This window comes from Hippocampus zosterae, chromosome 2 (assembly GCF_025434085.1).
Source record: "Hippocampus zosterae strain Florida chromosome 2, ASM2543408v3, whole genome shotgun sequence".
NCBI lineage: Eukaryota > Metazoa > Chordata > Actinopteri > Syngnathiformes > Syngnathidae > Hippocampus > Hippocampus zosterae.
The window spans coordinates 12,406,220-12,424,966 of record NC_067452.1 but is presented as its reverse complement, the minus strand read 5'-3'; the positions used below and the strand labels follow the sequence as shown (position 1 = coordinate 12,424,966).

The 18,747-nt window shown below is 43.0% G+C and overlaps 2 protein-coding genes across 7 annotated transcripts in view; one reads left to right on the top strand and one right to left on the bottom strand.

Moving 5' to 3' along the window:
* The window catches only part of dock3 (dedicator of cytokinesis 3), a 76,292-nt gene extending 73,382 nt beyond the window's left edge, over positions 1–2,910 (top strand). For all 4 annotated transcript variants that reach the window (XM_052057917.1, XM_052057916.1, XM_052057915.1 and 1 more), the window contains one exon: positions 453–2,910. In XM_052057917.1, coding sequence (XP_051913877.1) covers positions 453–1,079 — 627 coding nt within the window. In that variant the 3' untranslated portion in view covers positions 1,080–2,910. The remainder of the gene's footprint in view (positions 1–452) is intronic.
* A 2,413-nt stretch (positions 2,911–5,323) lies between these two features.
* The window catches only part of pcbp4 (poly(rC) binding protein 4), a 68,434-nt gene continuing 55,010 nt past the window's right edge, over positions 5,324–18,747 (bottom strand). For 2 of the 3 annotated variants that reach the window (XM_052058110.1, XM_052058111.1), the window contains exons 10-14: positions 16,484–16,525; positions 16,328–16,403; positions 15,116–15,165; positions 8,505–8,716; positions 5,324–6,258 (exon numbers count right to left, since the gene is read on the bottom strand). In XM_052058110.1, coding sequence (XP_051914070.1) covers positions 5,913–6,258; positions 8,505–8,716; positions 15,116–15,165; positions 16,328–16,403; positions 16,484–16,525 — 726 coding nt within the window. In that variant the 3' untranslated portion in view covers positions 5,324–5,912. The remainder of the gene's footprint in view (positions 6,259–8,504; positions 8,717–15,115; positions 15,166–16,327; positions 16,404–16,483; positions 16,526–18,747) is intronic. The other variant, XM_052058112.1, reaches the window with a different exon arrangement.

Sequence of the window (18,747 nt, the reverse complement as noted above, 5' to 3'; positions counted from 1 at the left end):
GATATGCTTGTCATAGCGTTGGTGATAACTGGATTATTGGATGGATCCAGTCAGACCTTTTGGAGCAAAAAAAAATAACGAAAATGGCATTCGCATTTTTATGAGGTTTTCTTGGCTTTATTTATTGATTTATTTTTACATTTAAACAAGGTAAAAGTTTCGACACGATTTATCTTGTTCTCATTTTGACATCACGAAAAAAGTTGCCTTTAATACAGTATCGACTTTATGGTTAGAAGGTTTTCTTCATCCCCTTGCGTTCACTTGCTCGACAGATGCCCATTTGTCATCTGCCACAACACCCTTTTCATCTCCAGTGGCGACATCCTCATCAAGGCACTTCTCAAATCAGTTTTTGTCACAATGATGAAGGCGTGGCTGCTCTCCATGCAGGTTGAGTTGTCCTTCACGCGTTCTGTAACAAGTTGTGTTTGTCTCTGGTCTCCCTCCAGTCACCCCTCCACCCAATTCCCGGTTCCCCCACCAGCCCTCAGTCGGCTTTGGGGGGCAGTAACTCCACCCTGTCCGGCAGCGCCAGCAGCGGCGTTTCATCCCTGAGCGAGAGTAACTTCAGCGGCCAGTATCCCGATCCCGGCCCCATCAGGAATGACGCCTTGGAGCCGCTGCCCAGCCACCTGTGGTCGCCTCCCGACGAGTACCTGGCCTCTTCCTACCTGCACATTCACTACGGCCCAGCAGAGGTGGACTCGGTGGACCCGGTCCGCCCCTTCCACTACCGCAGCCCTACCTCGCACCCTCACGCCCACCCTCACACTCACACTCACACTCACACTCAGGCTCACGCTCACTCTGGGCTGGATGGCCACTCCCACGGGCCGGCCGCTCACCATCACCCGCCCACCCACGGTCCTCATCACATCCCCTATCGCAGGCCTCAGCCCCCAGCCATCCCGCCCAAGCCCTACCTGAGGGAGGGCTGCATCCCGGAAGAGGACCTGCAGCCTCAGCCCATTCCGCTGCCCCGCAGGATCTTCCACTCCCCCCACGGCCACAGGGATGAGCAGGGCAAGCACGCCTGGGAGCAATGCATCAGTGAGGAGCACGAGGAGGCGCAGTGATCCCAAAAGGGGTCTTGCCTTCATGTGCACGGAGTGGAAGTCCGGAAGGAGAGGATGGTCCCTTGCTGCATTTGCCATTCAGTGCGCGCGGGGGGCGACGGTGGTGCGCGCCGCACATCTCGACGTGTTTAAAATAGAAAATGAGCCATCGAATCAGAGGCCAGAAAAAAAGATCTTGATTGTACACAGTTGTACAAGTTGTCCGTGAGCATGTTTTCCATTTGAGAATAATTTGACAGCCGTTTTGTGAAGTCTAGCGACCGTGATCACGCCTGTGCAGGATGAACTCACAACGCAGCGTCAGGTGGTTGTTCTTCACAGTGATGTGACTTCTTCTGCTTTCAACGCTTCACATACAGCAATTGTTATTTTGATAAATTTGCTACACGCTTGTGTTTTCAAAAGGCGTCATACGTCCATTCCACTGTTAAGTGCTCCTTAATAGTGTCTCATGACCGGAATGACGCGCTGTTTTCCGTGTCACGGCTAAGACGTTGAACGGGTTGCGAAGGTCGGACCGCCATCTCAAGGGACTGACTATTCTCCATCCGTACCATGCGTATGGAAACCCACGTGAATGTATTCCAGATGATCTACTTGTACAGCAAACCTCAAATTGCACACCTGATTCTTCAGATTATTTTTTGGATTTGAGGCTTTGTTGGGGACCTAAAGCGATAGGCGGAGCGCAACGGCTGTGGAGTGACAGGCCGTCTGGAACGAGTCACTCCCCAAAAGCGTCATGTTCTCCGCGAATGAAGGCTGCAAGGACTCTTCACTTCACACCTTTCTCTGTCACGCTTTCTGCTCCCCTCTCCTTAGCCGTATCAGATCCTGTTAAGCAGTGAGGGCTAAACCTGGATGATGACACTGTCAAGCCCCCGACGCACTCAGAAAGTGTTGGAATCGCCTACTTGCCTTAAGTGCAGTCACATACAGTTTGACCTCTCATCTGAACTGGAAGCTCTTCTTTGTGTTCGCTCCCTTGTCGAAAAATGGACCCGCTCTGTGATGCTTTTCTTTTTTTGCTATGGTTTCAGGTTGTGGTGGAGTGCCGATCATTTCTTTATCCTCTCTGCGACTCTTCTCGGTGGTGGTCTATGACGTGAAAACGAGTCATGTGTTTCAGGCGGAGAGCGGGCGTTGTTTGTTTCAATGCGGTGGCTGGGAAGGTGATGTTGAGGTGTTTATTTTTTCTTCTTCATCGCTTGCTTTTTAATTTGGCAGGCGGAGGCTTTGTCTGACTACACATTTCCAGCTGACTAGACGACATCTATTTTTGTATGTGAGATCATAAGTGGTGTGAGCTTATTTGCAAAGGGCCCTCGTACCGCACACGTTGCTGTACTGTATGGAAATCAGCCTGTGGTAAGAGAGAAACACCATGCGAGTATCGACAGAAGAGAACTACACAATGAGTCGAAACTCAAAACTACCGGAACAATTACAATTTTCCAGTGTAAATTCTGTTCCTGTACATACCGCGGTATTGTGAGATATTTTTGAGAATTAATGCAGACATCCCCGAAAAAGGTTTATCGTGGTTTTGTGTATACAGTCCATGTACTCCAGAGATCAATGTAATTGATAACTATCTATAATTGGTGTTTGAAAAAGGAAGAATTCATTAGACTGTGGCCGTCTCCACCCTTCTTGACTATGAGTCTCATATAAATAATTTATACACTTTTCAATGTGCTTTCCTGTACATATGGTGTTAGCATGATCGGACAGTGTTTGGTTGTAAAAGTGGTTTTCCTACTCCCATAACTGCTGTGGTATGGAATTCATTAACAATGCCAAACAATAAAGACAATCTTTTATCACCATCCCCAACTGGCACCCCCTTTGTCTTTGCACGGCTAAGCGAAGTAGCCTGACCTCACCAGTAGGCGGCGGTATTAGTATTCAAGTCCTTGTTCAAATACTTTTGAGCTCCTGAAAAGGGAGGTACTCTGCATAATGGCTGTAATTCATATCCTTTTGAAGAATTAAACCTGAAAGTCTGTCCTTCAATCAAACATTGTCGGTTGTTATTTCAAGCCTGTTGTGGGGGTGTATGAAGTTGTGATCAAAACCTGATGTCTGTACCTCTGTACCTTTTGCTATGTTCAACTGCTAAATATGCTCAGGCACAGCGTGATGAATTTCATTTTTTAACATGATAAATTCAAGTTCATCCCTTTGACCGCCAGAGTCAGTGCCTTCCAGCACGGAATAATTTATGGGGGGGGGCGTGGCTCAGAGGTATAGCGGGTCATCCACAAACGGCAGGGTCCAGTTTTCAAATCCCAGTCTCTCCGAGTCACGCGTTGTTGTGTCCTTGCGCAAGACACTTCACCCGCCGAGGCTGCGGTGCCACTCACACTGGTGTGCAGCTCGGTGTGAGTGTTCGGTGGTGGTCAAAGAGGTCATAAGGTGCACACTGGCAGCCAGGCTTCTGTCAGCCTGCACCAGGGCTGCTGTGACTACAGACACACTTTACCACCACAAGAGTGTGAATGTGCGAGTGCCTGAATAATGTCTCCATTGTTAGCTTAGAGCAGGGGTGGGCAATTATTTTCCCGGGGGGGCCAAATGAGAAGCAGAAAATATTGTGGAGGGCCGGGCCAAAAGTTAGAAATAGAAATAGAAAATAAAGAAGATAGCACAATGTCTTTGTATGCCAGTAATGATGTAACATTCTCCTCCACCATCACACTCAGCACCGGTTCTCCTCAAGGATGTGTACTGAGCCCCCGGTTGTTCGCGCTCTACACATTTGACTGCTCTCCGACTCTTATTAGCGGTCCAGTTTGCGGAAGGTTTTTAACATGATAACAATCAAACCATTCTAGGAAATGTTCATTTACTCGAGCCACAAGCAATTCACTCTGAGCATGGAAATTGCCAGAATCGCACCGAGTAAGAATCGCTTCATTGTTTTTCAAAGTCTCGCAGATTTGAGTTTCTGACTCCAGGCGTCTCCTGAATGTTTCGTACTTTGTTACCTGCTTCGTTTAATCAGATACATATCACTGTGTCTCTTCCATGGTCATTACTCTCTGCCTCTTTCTTCGTCTTCTCCTCCCTGTGCTCTGCAACTTGAATTAACTGCGCCACCTGGTGTTGAAATACCTGTCATTACAAGTCCAAACAAAATGAATGCAATCAAACCTTAATTGTGCACCATTCTTCAGTGGCCCGGTTTAAAAAGACCAAGGGGACGGATCTGGCCCGCGGGCCGTAGTTTGCCCACCTCTGGCTTAGAGTGTCCATTGTCCACAATACCACCATACGAATCTGATGCCTTGTTATTATTATTTCTAACACCAGTGAAGTAACAAAGAATCGGCAAACACAAACCTCACAAAGAAGCCTTGAAAGGCCACACCTACAGGGATGAAGATCGGTGACATCCACGGTATAAAATCTGGAGAAAGTGCCAAGCGTCGACAAGGAATAAGCAGCACAGATGTCTTACAAGGATACCCACCTCAGAGCGGCCAAGACATGGCAACAGCAGTCTGATTATTGTCACGTCTCATAATTCATCTCAAAGTATGCAGCTGGCCATTATGAATGGATTTGGTCACGACATGGGTGAAGCCAGTGGATGCTGACATTCTTGTAATATTTTAATATCTGAAACATGGCTAACAAAACCGGTTACAAATGAAGATAATTACATCGATGGCTACCATCTTTTTCGTACTGACAGACCAAAAAAAGGTGTTCTGTATTGGGCTGGTACTTTGGTCAAATCCAAATGTGCTACGTTTGCTTTGCCTAAATTGATTCGCAAACAACCGAAATTCTTGCCAGTGAATGAAAACATTTCAGAAGATAGTCTGTAGTTGCTTGTTTTTACAGTCGATCTGCAGAGTAGTAACTTCTCCAAATCAGGGGTCACCAACTCTGGCCCTCGGGGCCCCTGTTCTGCATGTTTCAATATTTCCCTCCTCCAACACACCTGATTCAAATGATCAGCTTACCAGCAAGCTCTGCTGACGCCTGATAACCATCCTGAAGGGAATTTGAATCAGTGTTGGAGAAGGGAAATATCATGAAAAAATAGGGGCCTCTGAGGACCGCAGTTGGTGACCCCTGGCCTAAATGATTACACAATTGTTTTAACAGGCAATCTGAAGTGGGACTGGCTCAAGTTGGGAAACGTTTTTGTGACTCCACCTGACTCAGTTGATTAAGAAAGTGTTCTCCACTACACCCCGAACATAAAGGCCAGTTCAAGTACATCAAACACGTCAGGAAAAAAAGAAGTTTAATACATGTAACAATGCTAATAAATAAGGATTAAACGAGTGCACAATCAAAATAAAATCCAACAAAATGAATGAAACACTGAGCAGTCAAGTACAGTACCTTAAAAAGAAAATCCCCCCAGACATTTACAAATTTTTTTGGAAAAACCTCCAGAGGCAAACATAGACATTGTATAAAAGCATCATACAGTAGCGTATATTCTCATTGGAGTATAACTTACAAATTATTGAAGGATAAATACTTATGGCTAAACCTCCGACGTGAGACACACATGCAAAAATGTGTTTCGACATGTGTCTCTCAGATGAGCTTCAAGCCCTTGTACACATTTGAAAAGATCAACAACAGTGAAGTGACGACGACGGCAGCCCATCTATTGACGTGAAACTCACATTTGACTTGTATATCTGTAAATGATTTTGAAAAGCTTTACTCCGTTGGTCTCTTCTCTGTTGGTGCATCGCAGAATCAAAGTCAAGGGCATGTCTGCCGAGGGATATGGCTACATCGGGCGATTGCGGTAAGAACACCCTACATCATCGGTCCTTCCGTCGGCTCCACGTGGTGTCATCAGTAGGGGGCAAACTTCTGTCTCTCTGGCTTTTTGATGCAGTTGGCTGAGGAGATTTTTGCCGTGTAGGCCGCCAGAGTGGTGTGGGACGGCGCCGCCGTCACCGCCACGGCCGGGGCGGGGCTGGACAGAGTCAGAAAGGGGACGGACTTCATCCCCAGCAGGCCCGAGAGGGGCATGGCGCCGTACGGGGCGCCCAGGACATGAGCCGAGGTCAAGGCGCCCACGGTGGCCAAGGTGGGAGCGGGCGAGGCGGCCTGGGACGCCGGCTGGGTGAAGGCCATATTGAGGTCAACGGGAGTCGCCATGGTGGAAGCCTGGGCTGTGGATTTGGCCGTTTCTAAACTGCGAGGGCAGACGGGAGCGTGCACAGTCACAGAGACAGGACAGGGAATTATTTGGTTGCTCCAACACTGACATTGAAGCTGGGTACACACACAAAGACAAGTGGGCTGTTGTTGTCCAAACTTGACTTTTTTTTCAGTTGTTAATCCAAAATGAATCTTTTGAATCTAAAAGAGGAGAATACTGAAGAATATTCCAGCATATATCCAACATGTCCATTCAACAGATGCTGATCCTATTCGAGGCATGAGCCCAAGTCTGAACCATGCGTTTGCACCCCTGGTGGTGACTACCAGTTCAGAAGGTGCTCCATTACATATGCAGCAGAGTCTGCATTTTAAATGTAAATGGGATGAACGATCAGGTTCATTTAATCACGGCAATCATGTAATTGGATGAATTGTGCAGCCCTATAGTTGGTAGTGCTGAATAACGTGACGGCTCCAAAGTCCAGTTTGTTCTTTGCACTCCAGTTTTTCTCAATTTTTTCCTCATTGCAATGAAATGCCTTGAATCAGTTTCAGCCTCCAAAAATGTTCATGATGTGATTTAAACGAGAAAATGCCATTATATTACTATCATTTATAAAAACACAGTTTTGGTCACACTTTTTCCCTCACTTGTGCACTACTTGGCCAGCTGGGGGCAGTGTAAGACAGGCAAACAGATAAACAGCACTGCACGAGACTAGAGTCTCAGCTCTTCTCTCAACTTCTCAGTAGGGCAGTAAAACGTGTTGTTTCTCGCAGAGGATAAAGAATACATCATGTTAGTATTTTTATAAGGCGTGTCTACTTGTGTTAAAATATTTCTCGCTTTGAGGATAACAGCACCAACATGTAGATGCTAATTATTAGCCTGTGTGCCTATGGAGCTTCCCATTTCATGTTAAAATTCAGGTAGTGAAGAGGCTGTGTGGTTACTTTAAATAGAAGAGAAAACTCTTTGGACAGACTTGAGCTCTGACAAGTAAAGTATCCCCTTCAAAATAAAAATAAAAATATAAAAAGATCAGACATGTTTTAAACATTTTTTTTTTTAATGGTTTGGATGGTAACCAGACATATGGGTGGGCGGGCTGTTGATCTTGGCAGATTTTGCACACTGGGTCCATTTCAAGCTGAGGGAATGCTCAAGATTTGTTTTTTCTCTCTTTCAAAGTGGGAGAGAGGCGTGCGAGAGTGCCAACATCACCCAATCAGTGTTCATTAGTTGGTCGGGAAATTGTGGGATAATGCATTTATAATCCTGGTATACACACACACACACACACACACACACACGCACACACACTCCACTCACACACACACACAACATGCCTTACCTTATTGAAGGCTTTTGTTCAAGTGCCAAACCCTTTTTTCTTTTTTTACTGTTTTGTTCCCACCATACAAAAAAAAAAACAACCTCATTTTCATTACAGCAATCTGGAGTCTCACTGGATTTATCAGGTGAAACAATTTCCTTATTAACCCTCCCATGCACTCTGTAACTTGATAACATGATTAGCTGTCCACCGTAGTAACCGCTGTCCCCGTCCTTTCTGAACTCTGACTGTAAATTTCCCCAGTGTGGGACAAATAAAGGATATCTTTATCTTAAAGGGTTAATATGAAATATTAATCATAAATATTAATGTCATATACAAATATTTATTGCTGTTTTTCTGTACAGAAGTGTATTGTTGTGAACCCCCCCCCCATGTGATAGGCTTAAATATATTAAATAATAAGTTTCTCTTCTTAACGTGATAAATTTCATGCCTTTATGTGATAAATTTCATGTTTTAACATGATAAGTTTGACCGCCGCATTTGGTCAAATGAAACAAAGCAATTTCTTTGGTTCAGGTCACTGGCGGAGCCCTCTATAGATGTGCAGGTTTTCTTTTTACAATCAAATCTTTTAAAACTCTTTTACCGAGGAGCTTAGTAAACCTTTACTAGGAAAATTTAACATTGACCTTTTTATTCTACAGAACAAATTCTAGAGAATAATTTCTCATTCATGATCATTAGTTGACTAACTGGAAAACAGAGTCATGTCCATGTGAGCTACATACTAAATATTTCATTGCTTCAAAACATAGCTCAGTGCTTCTCCTCTTTCCCCGGGGGTCAATTACCGGCCATGCAAGGACGTAGGTCATTATCACTTATGACTACAGTGTGACCTTTGGACCGTGCATCCCCACCCCAGCTCCCCAGACTTACTCTGTGATTCATTCGATTACACATTTGCCCTTACCAGGAGGTAATGAGGTACTGGGCCAAGTTGATGCTGACTGGGGTTCCTGTGATGGTGACATGGCGGTCACTTGTCCCGTCCAGCTGGCTGCCAATCTTGATCTGGGCCCCCGACACCTGCCTGATCTCGTTGATTTTAGTGCCCTGACGGCCAATGATGGAACCGATCAGCTGAGAGAGAAGAGAGCGACGGTGAGACAGAGCGCTCACGTGCTGCAAAGATGGATGATTCGGTGGATAACCAGGGGGAGGATTGGCAAGGAGGACATGAGTATAATCGTAAATGATCCCATTTTTTGTTGGGTGTAATGGCAGCAATGATTAAAAAAAAGAAAATAAAGAAATACAGTGAATAATTATAAGGAAAATAGAAGAATTATTAGTATCAATATTGTACTTTATAATTGCATAGAAGAAAAAAAGAATTAAACAGTTTGCGCATCATGATTATTTTATTGCAGCTGCTTCTACTAAATATTACAGTCATGCAGAAATGCTCGAGGTGACTTGGTGAGACGCAGCAATATTAGTCATTTTTCACAGTGGATAAAGAATATATGCTTAGGAATATTGCTATATTGTCTGGTCATTGTTTGCCCTGATCACAGGGTTGGACCTGAGGGCCGACAGATTAATCGGCTGCCTGAATTAATCGATTTACTGTGACTGAAGTTGCTTTTTTTGAAGTGGGGGTAAAAATTGTTAACTGTTAAAATTGCTGTTTTTTTGTCAAGTGCGTGGAATTGAGCACACTGCCACCATACAGCCCTCGTATCTGAAATCCGACCGATGACGGCTCACATTTTGTAAAACTTAAATTGGTCAGTTGTATTCTAGGTCCGCGATGATCTCGCAAGCAGTGTTATAAATCCTCAAAATAATAGTGTGCCCCAAATATATATAGTATGGGATGTGTGTCTGTGGTGGACAAAGCAGACGGATGCCTAAAAATCCAACGAATCCCAGCTGGAAACTATCATCATGAATCAAATTGGCAGACATCAGGAAAACCACTTCAAATATTGCAATATCATGGTTTGTCCTCAAGTGAGTTGTTCATCCATCCATCCATCATGAGTGTCAAAAGCATTTTTTTTTACCCTTGCGGGACCTGGCTTAATTGCCTCTGAGTGTGCACAGGCCAAAGAGAAGACAGAAGGCACATTTGCCTCTCATTAATCTGAGTGGCTAAAAGCTTATTGATTTCTCTGAGTGGCGGCGACTTCCCAAACAAATCACTTCCCAAATGAACGCCAGTGAGACGCATCTCCACACTAATGGAAAACATGATGGAAGAAACAACTCAAATATCTATTAGACGTTTCCCCTCAGCCGGAGGAGACAGCTGGAGACTAGAATTGTGTCGACTTCCAAAACACATGTGCGCATGTGCCGTGTTTCACCCAAAGTGGAGCCCGGCTTACTCCCAACAATAGACATTGGACTGAGGGTGGGTATCAGCTCAAGTGTAGAGTGCCAGAGCTCAGTGGCAGCTATATAGCAGAATGGGGGGTTGGGGTGGAGACATTGATGGAGTGCTTGAAGTATGTGTGTGTGTGTGTGTGTGTGTTTGTGTGTGTTGGCGGCTTAGCGGCGCCTGACGCATAGGCCGAAATACACAAACACACGCGCCGCCCATGGCGCGCTTGTTCCTGCGTTTGCCATTCCTTTCGAGAGAGGTAAGCAGCCTGTCGGGCAAAGACCGATTTGTCACACGGCGGTCCGCTCGCTCTGTCTGTCTGGCTATTCTTGGCTCGGGGAGTAGAGGGGGACGCAGACCATAGGCTGCCTAAAAAGAGTAACTCTGGAGACAATGGCCAGCACGGTGCCCAAATCGCAGATAACACCTCCACCCACTGAGACTCGCAATCTTCTCTGGCCTTTCACGACAGCTGTCAATAGACGCCAGCTGTCAGCAGGTTTGGTGCAAATGACAGTGGCATTCCTTGGAAAAGCACAAGAGCAGGGATGGGCAACAGGCGGCACAGGCTCTTTTGATTCTTTTTTTTTTGTGACTGTCATAGACTACTTTTTTTTAAATATATTTTTTTGCAATACCCGTGTTTACAATTAAATCGCACACCACTGCCTGCTGTATAGCTGCCACTGACTCTAGTTGTGTATCAGAGAACAGCGAGGGAAGATCAAGAAAGTATTGTTTTTCAGGATAAAGCAGAAAATAAATTATCTGTGCACTGAATCTAAATGCAAGCCTATCTGCCTAGTTTGCTTCAAGACACCATTAGCCATGAAAAAAGTCACCATTTCAACACTGATCTCAAAAGTACACAAACGACAGTGTTTTATTTTTTTTCCTCCCTGGAACCGCTGACAGTTCGTTTGAAGTGAATGAGCACTAGTTACTATATTTACTCCACCAGAAACTCGGATACTGTATATTCAACGCTTAATGGTGTTACAAAAATGTATATGATGGGTTGGAGAAGTGGCGTTGTGACAGATGGCGGACTCACCATGCAGACGGACACATTGGGGATGAACTTTACTGCTCTTGACTAAACTGTGTTCACACAGCCCGCCTAATAATTGGGGGATTTTGAATGACATCTAGGACAAACACTATAGAAATCATCTTAAGATCTTCAAGTGAGTTGATTTTTGAAAGCATGCACAAATGTCGTCATTGAAATTAATGTTGGTTTGCTGTTCAGTAGTATTGTGCCATCTCTGAATAAGAATTTTTTGCAAGAGAGCACGGAATAAAAAACACAGTTCATGGTTATTTTTTGTTGACTTGAAAACCTTTGATTTTTTTAGAAAATGCATTGGAGCCTTAAAACATATGAAGCTAATCTTCCATACATTGATGTGATCAACCATCCGACGTGCACATACCAGAGGGTATTTTGTTCTTATTTAATTTTATACACCTGGTTGAGGAGGGTGCACGATGATGCGGTGCCCTGGTCACGCTGATGAAAAATTGTGGCTCCCTCCATCATTCAAGTTGCCTAGCCCTACTCTAGGGTGTACACAATGCTCGCTGCAAGCGTATTGCCGCTGTATACAGTGTGTCATCCACTTCCTGCTGAGCTAGTCATTGGAGGGGAGGCAGGAAGAAGGATGCGATGGCAGAGCCTGCGCAGCCGTTTCTCTTCTGGCAAAATCTTTGCAGTGCTTAAACACGCTATCCTTTTCACCGTGTGTAAGCACTTTCTCGGTGCATCAGTGTTCATTGCACGGAGCAAATTGTGCGTGATGAGAGTGGGGGTTAAGGGAACAATGGAAACTTACAGCTGTTCCTGTCACATAGAGAACTGATATCCCTCATTCCATTGCACTGTATCACTCCCTGTGAGGGTTTGTTCAAGGAAAAAAACACCCTTCAGAGTATTTTAGAAATGTGGCTGGAAGTCTGAAGGCTTGCGACTGTACTCTGCACAACAGTGCAAGCTGCAATCATCAATCTAGCGCTTGTTTTTCCTCGGCTCCTTGAGACGGTGAGCAAAATGAGTTTTTCCTTTGTAAACAGGCGGAAGGTTCAAAAGGCGCAGGCTAGAATTTACTGGGGTTTTCGAGGGCAAACTGTCGGTAGCAAAACAGGAGCGGCTTGAGGTACACGTTTCATTTCTTCTATCATCACTTATATCTTAAAACACTCTCTCAAATGAGGCTTTCCCATTGGGATGAATGAAGATGCCATTAATTCTTTCTAGCCCCCCTTCAATCCCAAAACATTTGATGAGGCAAAGGAGTGCTCCATGATATTTTACTTTATCAAATCAATTGAACATTAATAAGACCCAATTAAATGGAATAAAAAAAGAATTCAGCATTTTTTTTTTTTGTCACACGGCATCTGGTGTGCCATTCTTGGTCACCTGCAGACAGTATGAGGCAGGCTGGGGATATACACCAATTGAGGCATTAATTATGAATCCCACTTAGGAGTCCTGCCTGGATACAACAGCCATTCATATTACAGCATGGCGTGTCCTCCCTAAAACTTCCTACGACTAATAATGTTTCATTGAATCCTCTCCTCTCTCAGCTCATCAGTAAAGAACTAACGTCAGTCGTTCTCCGCACCGGGTAAAGACTATCCCGGATAAGTGTGATGACTGTTATTGTCTGTCGATATGTTCTTGCAGCACCGCTTGTGTTCGACCGATGTTTAAATGGTTAAAACACTGCAACATTGATGCTATTTATGTCAGCATTAAGCTTGTCATCTGACAGGTGGTTATTTAGATCATTTTTGTTCATTATTTGACCGACTGCTGCTTATTGTTAAGTGTGATCGGTTGAGTTCACTGCAGGTTTCCATATTAACTGTGGGCCATAAGCCGGGGGCACGAAGTGACCACTCACTGACACTGGCCCAACCAGGAGGGTAGAAAAACCGACACATTTTCTGTTTTTTTTAATGTTTAATATTCAATATTTTTTTCTCATGTAAGGAAGGACTAAAGGCCAAAAAATGTGAAATTTTCGATATTAGAATAGATTTTATACAACAAAAAGAAAATTTCACATGCAAAAATGAATATTAAAAATAATCACTGAATTTGATGAATTGTATAATGAATATTGCAGGCTAGTGCCAATTCTGGCACGGCCACCACAGTGGCCACTGCCGTCCTGCAACAATACAGCCCCCACCCCCCCAAAAAAAGGCTCATATCCCAAAGTTGAGTCTCTTGTATCTCAATTTTGGAGTGGTTCAAATTCTGTCTGTCAACTTGGGATGGAAGCTTAATGTCCTTATAAAATGAAAATACTGTACATGTCTTGTATTGATTCACCACAGGGTAGTAAAGTGTTGTCAACAACACTGCCAATTTTGAATGATAAAAATAGTACAGTGGTGCCCATGAGATGTTCATGGTAAAAGCTTTCAAGCTTTAAATTATAATTCAAATTTTTTTGTTTGTTTTGCTTTGACTTGCATGCACAAGCTCTCAATTTGAGCGCTAGATAGCTGTGACATACATACTTCACAAAAAGCATCACTTGGGGAGATGCTATGAAGTATACTTCAAAAAAAGGTTTATAAATGTTTACTGCCACTCTCAGATGAAAGTTACTCTCAAATTAAACATAAAACAAAGTGAATTACACATTTGAAACAACCGCATAGCCTCCGCAACCTGAATGCCAACGTTCACTTGGAAGCTCCTAACATTTATATTCTATGTGGCGGTATTAGCATTGGACATCTGAAAAACAAATGGTACCTCAATACGTAAACAGACCAAATACCAATATTCACTGGTGTATATTATTTATCCTTTTGGAACAATGACTAATATTATTGCCGTCCCGAGAAGCTGAGAGAGGAGCTGCACCTTCATGACAACATATCCACGTCTGTTTTATACTGCCCTCAGGTGGCAAAAGGGCGCACACCAGAATGAGCAGCGTGTGCAACAAACACTGTATAATTCTTTTTAATCGTATGTCATAGGGCTGGGGGGAAAAAAATTCCCTGGGTGATCAATGGAATATTCAATTGGATAATACACTCCCCAAAAAATGTACAAGACAGAAACAAATATTATCTAATTACGTTATTGTATGTTTACATAAAGTGCAGTGTAAAGTACAATTTTCCCATTAAAAAAACAAATCCCTCACAAAGATGCAATACAACAACATGCAGTCGTTGGTGTCAGCAATAGCTGTTTTGTGAACTATAATACAGGATATTAAATCAGATCAAAACAAAATTCCTGGAATTGTCATAATCGAAAATATATTTAATAGCTTTTCTTTGTGATCATACCTGCAAACTAATCAAAAATGTCAACATATTCTTCTCGGTGTGGGTGCAAAGAGCTGTAATTTAGAGCTAAATGCAAATAATCGCTAATTCTTCACTTAAAGATATCCCCAATGACTGCCCAGTTCGCATCTACCCAAAAGTAAACTCTTACCCTTTGAAGCTACTTATTTGTGACCCAATTTCCACAGACTTATTTCCTCCGTGAGCTGGAGCGAGCTTGCGGCAGAGGAAAGTCAGAGAAAGATGCGGCAACACAATGGTGGGTTTGATCCTTTCATGGGATTACGCCAAATGTAAAGAAACCAGGCAGACTCCTCCTTTAATCTTTTATCAACATTTTGTTACCAAGACGATGGGTTTCTTCTCACGCTCGATGTTGTAGTAGGTTAGCATTAAATTCACAAAGTGAGATTTTCTTTGTTTTTTTTGTTGTTATTTTTTAACATTTATTTTTAGAATAAATAATGATGAAGTGAATCAAAGGGCTGGAATTTGTGCGCTCAGATTGGCTAACCAAAGAGGGAAAGGATGTTGGTCTGCTTCCTTATTGGCTGTTTTGACAGCAGACAGCTTCTAAGTAGGTCAGAGAACATGAGAGGATTTACACGACACTCGCGGGAGCCACTGGAAGACACTGCAATGCAGCCCAGACAGTCACGCAAAAGGATCCGTATCAGATCAAATCCCTTCAACCTTGGGTTAAGCTGAGGTTAAAATAATGAGCGGAATTAGCGAGGAACCTCTGTGCTGAGGAACCATCTCTTTTAAAGTCACATAAGTAAGCAGGGGGTAGCGGAGTCGTATTTTCTGGCCAAATATGAAGTCATAATACTAAGATCAATCAGAAAAAGAAAAGGTTCACTTACATCGTTGGGAATAAGTAGCTCCTGAGACGTCTGAGCGTTTGCATCCATTCCTGACGAGAAAATGCACGAGGATCAAACTCCCAATTGTCTAAATCGTCTGATTTCAGCCTCTCAAAAGTCACGATTCTGATTTCTGTAGTCCTTCGTGACAGCAGCCTCACTATCTTTGTGTTTAATCGAAATAGACATTTCCAAGCGACCGCTTTTACTTTGACATTTTCCCTATTTTCTGTCACGTAACAGAGCAAACCAGTAACCGAATCATGAGCACTTCATGGAAACTAATAATTGTCACTTTAAAGGGACACTTTACTAATTCCCACCACTGTCAGCAGGAAAAAGTTAATATCTTGACTTTGACAGCTTAATTATTTTTCACCATTAGAAATTCATTTTGCCACTTGCTGTGGACTGAAAATAACAACTGCTCAGGGCTCAAATAACGACCAATCGCGGTTGAGTTTCCGAACGTCACATGAGCCGTCTGTGATTGGTTGTTATCTCCAGAGCAACTGTAACGTCATTTTTGGTCCACAGCAAGTGGCAAAATGCATTTCTAATGGTGTGAACTGTACGTGAAAAATAATGATGTGTTCAAATTCATTCAAGACAAAATGTAAATGTTTAACTGCTGAAAAGAGCAAAATAAGTCAAGTATCCCTTTTTTGTGTGACAAAAATAACCATTCTTTGCGGTCACAAAACAACACGTCTCAAATTTACATGTAAACCTGAAGCAGGCTCAGATGTGAATATGAAACTCTCCCTTTTAATCAGAAGCCAAGAAGTAGCTCTCAATTTGGAAAAAAAAACATGTTTTTCCAAATTGAGAAAAACACGGGGGAATCCATCACTCCCCTTGGAGTAATATTGCTTCATTGTTGTGTCGCTGGTTTCGCTATAACCACAAATCCACAACAATAATCTGACAATAAACAGCAATCGGGGGACAAATATTTTGCAATGAAATTAATTGATTGAAAATAATCCATCATTTCAATCCAACAACAAAATCGGATCAATTATATTTTATTATTGCATTGTTTTAATGCCGCAGTTCTATCTGCCTCCAAGCGGCCACTGGCAGATTGTAAAATCCCATCTCATTCTTTGTATTTTAGGGTGAGATTCCCATTGAAATGATTACTTCAGTTGTTTGAACACAGTTTTGAAAAGCAAAGAAACAGTTGTTCAGCGATGCTGTGGTCCATACCAGGGATGATCGTTGTAGCGGGCTGGGCCACCGGATTGAGGGTTTGCTGCATGGACAGTTGATGGAGCTTGGCCAGCTGAAAATGGAGTACGGTGAGCATTAGAAGGTGTCCACCCTTTAACGGTGGTTTCCACTCAGCGTATTGTATCCACTCACCTCCGAGTGTGGAATGCCATATTGGTTTTGCAAAGTGTAGGCCTGCAAGAGAGCATCATCCCGCATTAAATAGATTGCAGCAATAAAAGGCAGCAGGCGGGCAATGACTGCGCACTCTTACTGGAAGAGCCTCACCGCTCAACACGCCCATCGCGACAAACTGGTGTTTTCCCGACCTGAGTTTTTTGCACCCTTTTCATTACATTTCTGTGAGACATTTCAAACGCCACAAAAAACTACATTTAGCATGCTTCTCATCCGCTGTCGCGTTGTGCTGCACACATTTTAGGGTGCTTCACCCACATTCTTAAATGAGCTTATCTGAGAGCCATCGTTGAAAGATTTAGCTTGTGATGTTCAAAGACTGTTAGTGAAGCTGTACATGAGAAAAGGTGCAATCGTGTTGGCATTTAGCTCACGTGGTTTATTTTATGGTTGTTGCTGTTGGTGCATGGAGGGAAAGTAAAAATGACAACAAGAACCTTTGTAATGCAGTGTGTGGTAAAGTTCTATTGTTGTGGCGCACTTGCAGTGTCAGAAGAAGGATGGTCATCATTAAGCAATTCATATCTTTTTCAACGTGTCAGTCAACCGATCCACATCATGCATTTTAGTTTTAAAATAATCCAAATGTTTGGAACTGTAGTTGACAAAACAACAAAGGCAATTAAAACAAAACAAAAAACAACAACAACAAAACAGTTTGCGAGAGTCTAGAAAGAAAACATGACACTTTCTATCCACTGCGGCACAACATTTTGGCCACTTGCACAGTAAAATACAGTATCAGCAAATAACACAATCATATAAGCAAAGATAATAACGTTCACTTTTGAATGGCACGAAAAGAGAGGCATGCATTTAACTGCTGTGGTACTTTGAGATATGAGTTGTATTTGTTCCTGGACCATGCCCGTAACTCCACACACTTGAATCTCAAAGCATCCTTTCCCATTGAGATGAATGGAATTACATTAATCTGTTCCAGTGTCTCCCAAAAAAACTCCCCCAAAAAACCCCAATGTGTAATGTGTTATTTTCATGGGGAAAAGGTGTTCTATATGATTAGATTCTATAAAAACATATAGTGATTATATATGTGTGACACAATAACAGCGCTCACAGTCATCTATTCTTCATCCTCTGCAAAGAATGACTAATGTTAGTGTCGTACTGATGAGCTAAGAGTAGTTGAGACATCAAAATTAACAGTACAATCATCTGCATGTCTTGTATTGCCCCTGGTGGCCAAGGCGAGCACACCAGAAAGAGCAGCACAAAGGACATTCAACTGATGTAGATGTGAAACAATAAAAAAAGTGATTATATTGTTACTGTGCTCCAATTTTATGTAATTCTATTACAAACTACAACAATTTGTCTTTTTTTGGGCAGTGGGAAGGCTGGAACGGATTATTGGCATTTCCATTAATTTCAATGGCCAAAGATAACTTGCGAAATAAGTGTCAAATCAAATGCATATCTCAAGGCACCATTGTCAACAACTTGATTTGTTCATCGTATTATACTCAACTTGCATGTCTTTGATGACATTGTTGTCATCATGACATGCCATTGTAAGAAGTCATGTAATGTAAAGCCACAAAAAGAGAAGCGAACCCGGTGTTGGCCCACACCATCCATCAGCCCCCAGCGAGCCCCCTCCCGCTCTGCCGTGTAATTAGTGCGGCTGGTGTCTATGCAGGTCTGCATCAATATATTTCTGGTCAGAGCAGAGAGCACTCAGCTTAACTTAATTCTGCCCGACGCCAGCAGTCTACCCGCTATCAAAAGTCCATCCATGGCCATAATGTGGAGATAAGAGCTCGCCCCGTGAATGCATCATTCGGGCTGCCTTTATACTCCAAAGTACCAAACAACGACAAGTAGGACAGCAAAAAGATTGCTCTTTCATGCACTATTTTTACTCCCGTTACTTCTGCAACTTTTGGTGGGTAATAACATTTTTAATTGACTTCATTACCTTTACTTGAGTGACTTTGAGGTCACTTTTGGGTTAAACAGTACGTTATGGCAACTGACGTTTTACTTTGACTTGAGTACAAAACAACAACAAAAACAACAACAACAAATCAGTGACTCGGTACGTCACTGCATATTTTTACCCTTAATAGAGGAAACATTTGGAGGTCTACTCTTTAACTTTACTGGAGTGATATTTTTCTCAAGAAGTGGTTCTCAAACTTTTAACAGCAAACACCACCTCACAAAATACTTGTGGTGGCACTTCACAAAGTGACACC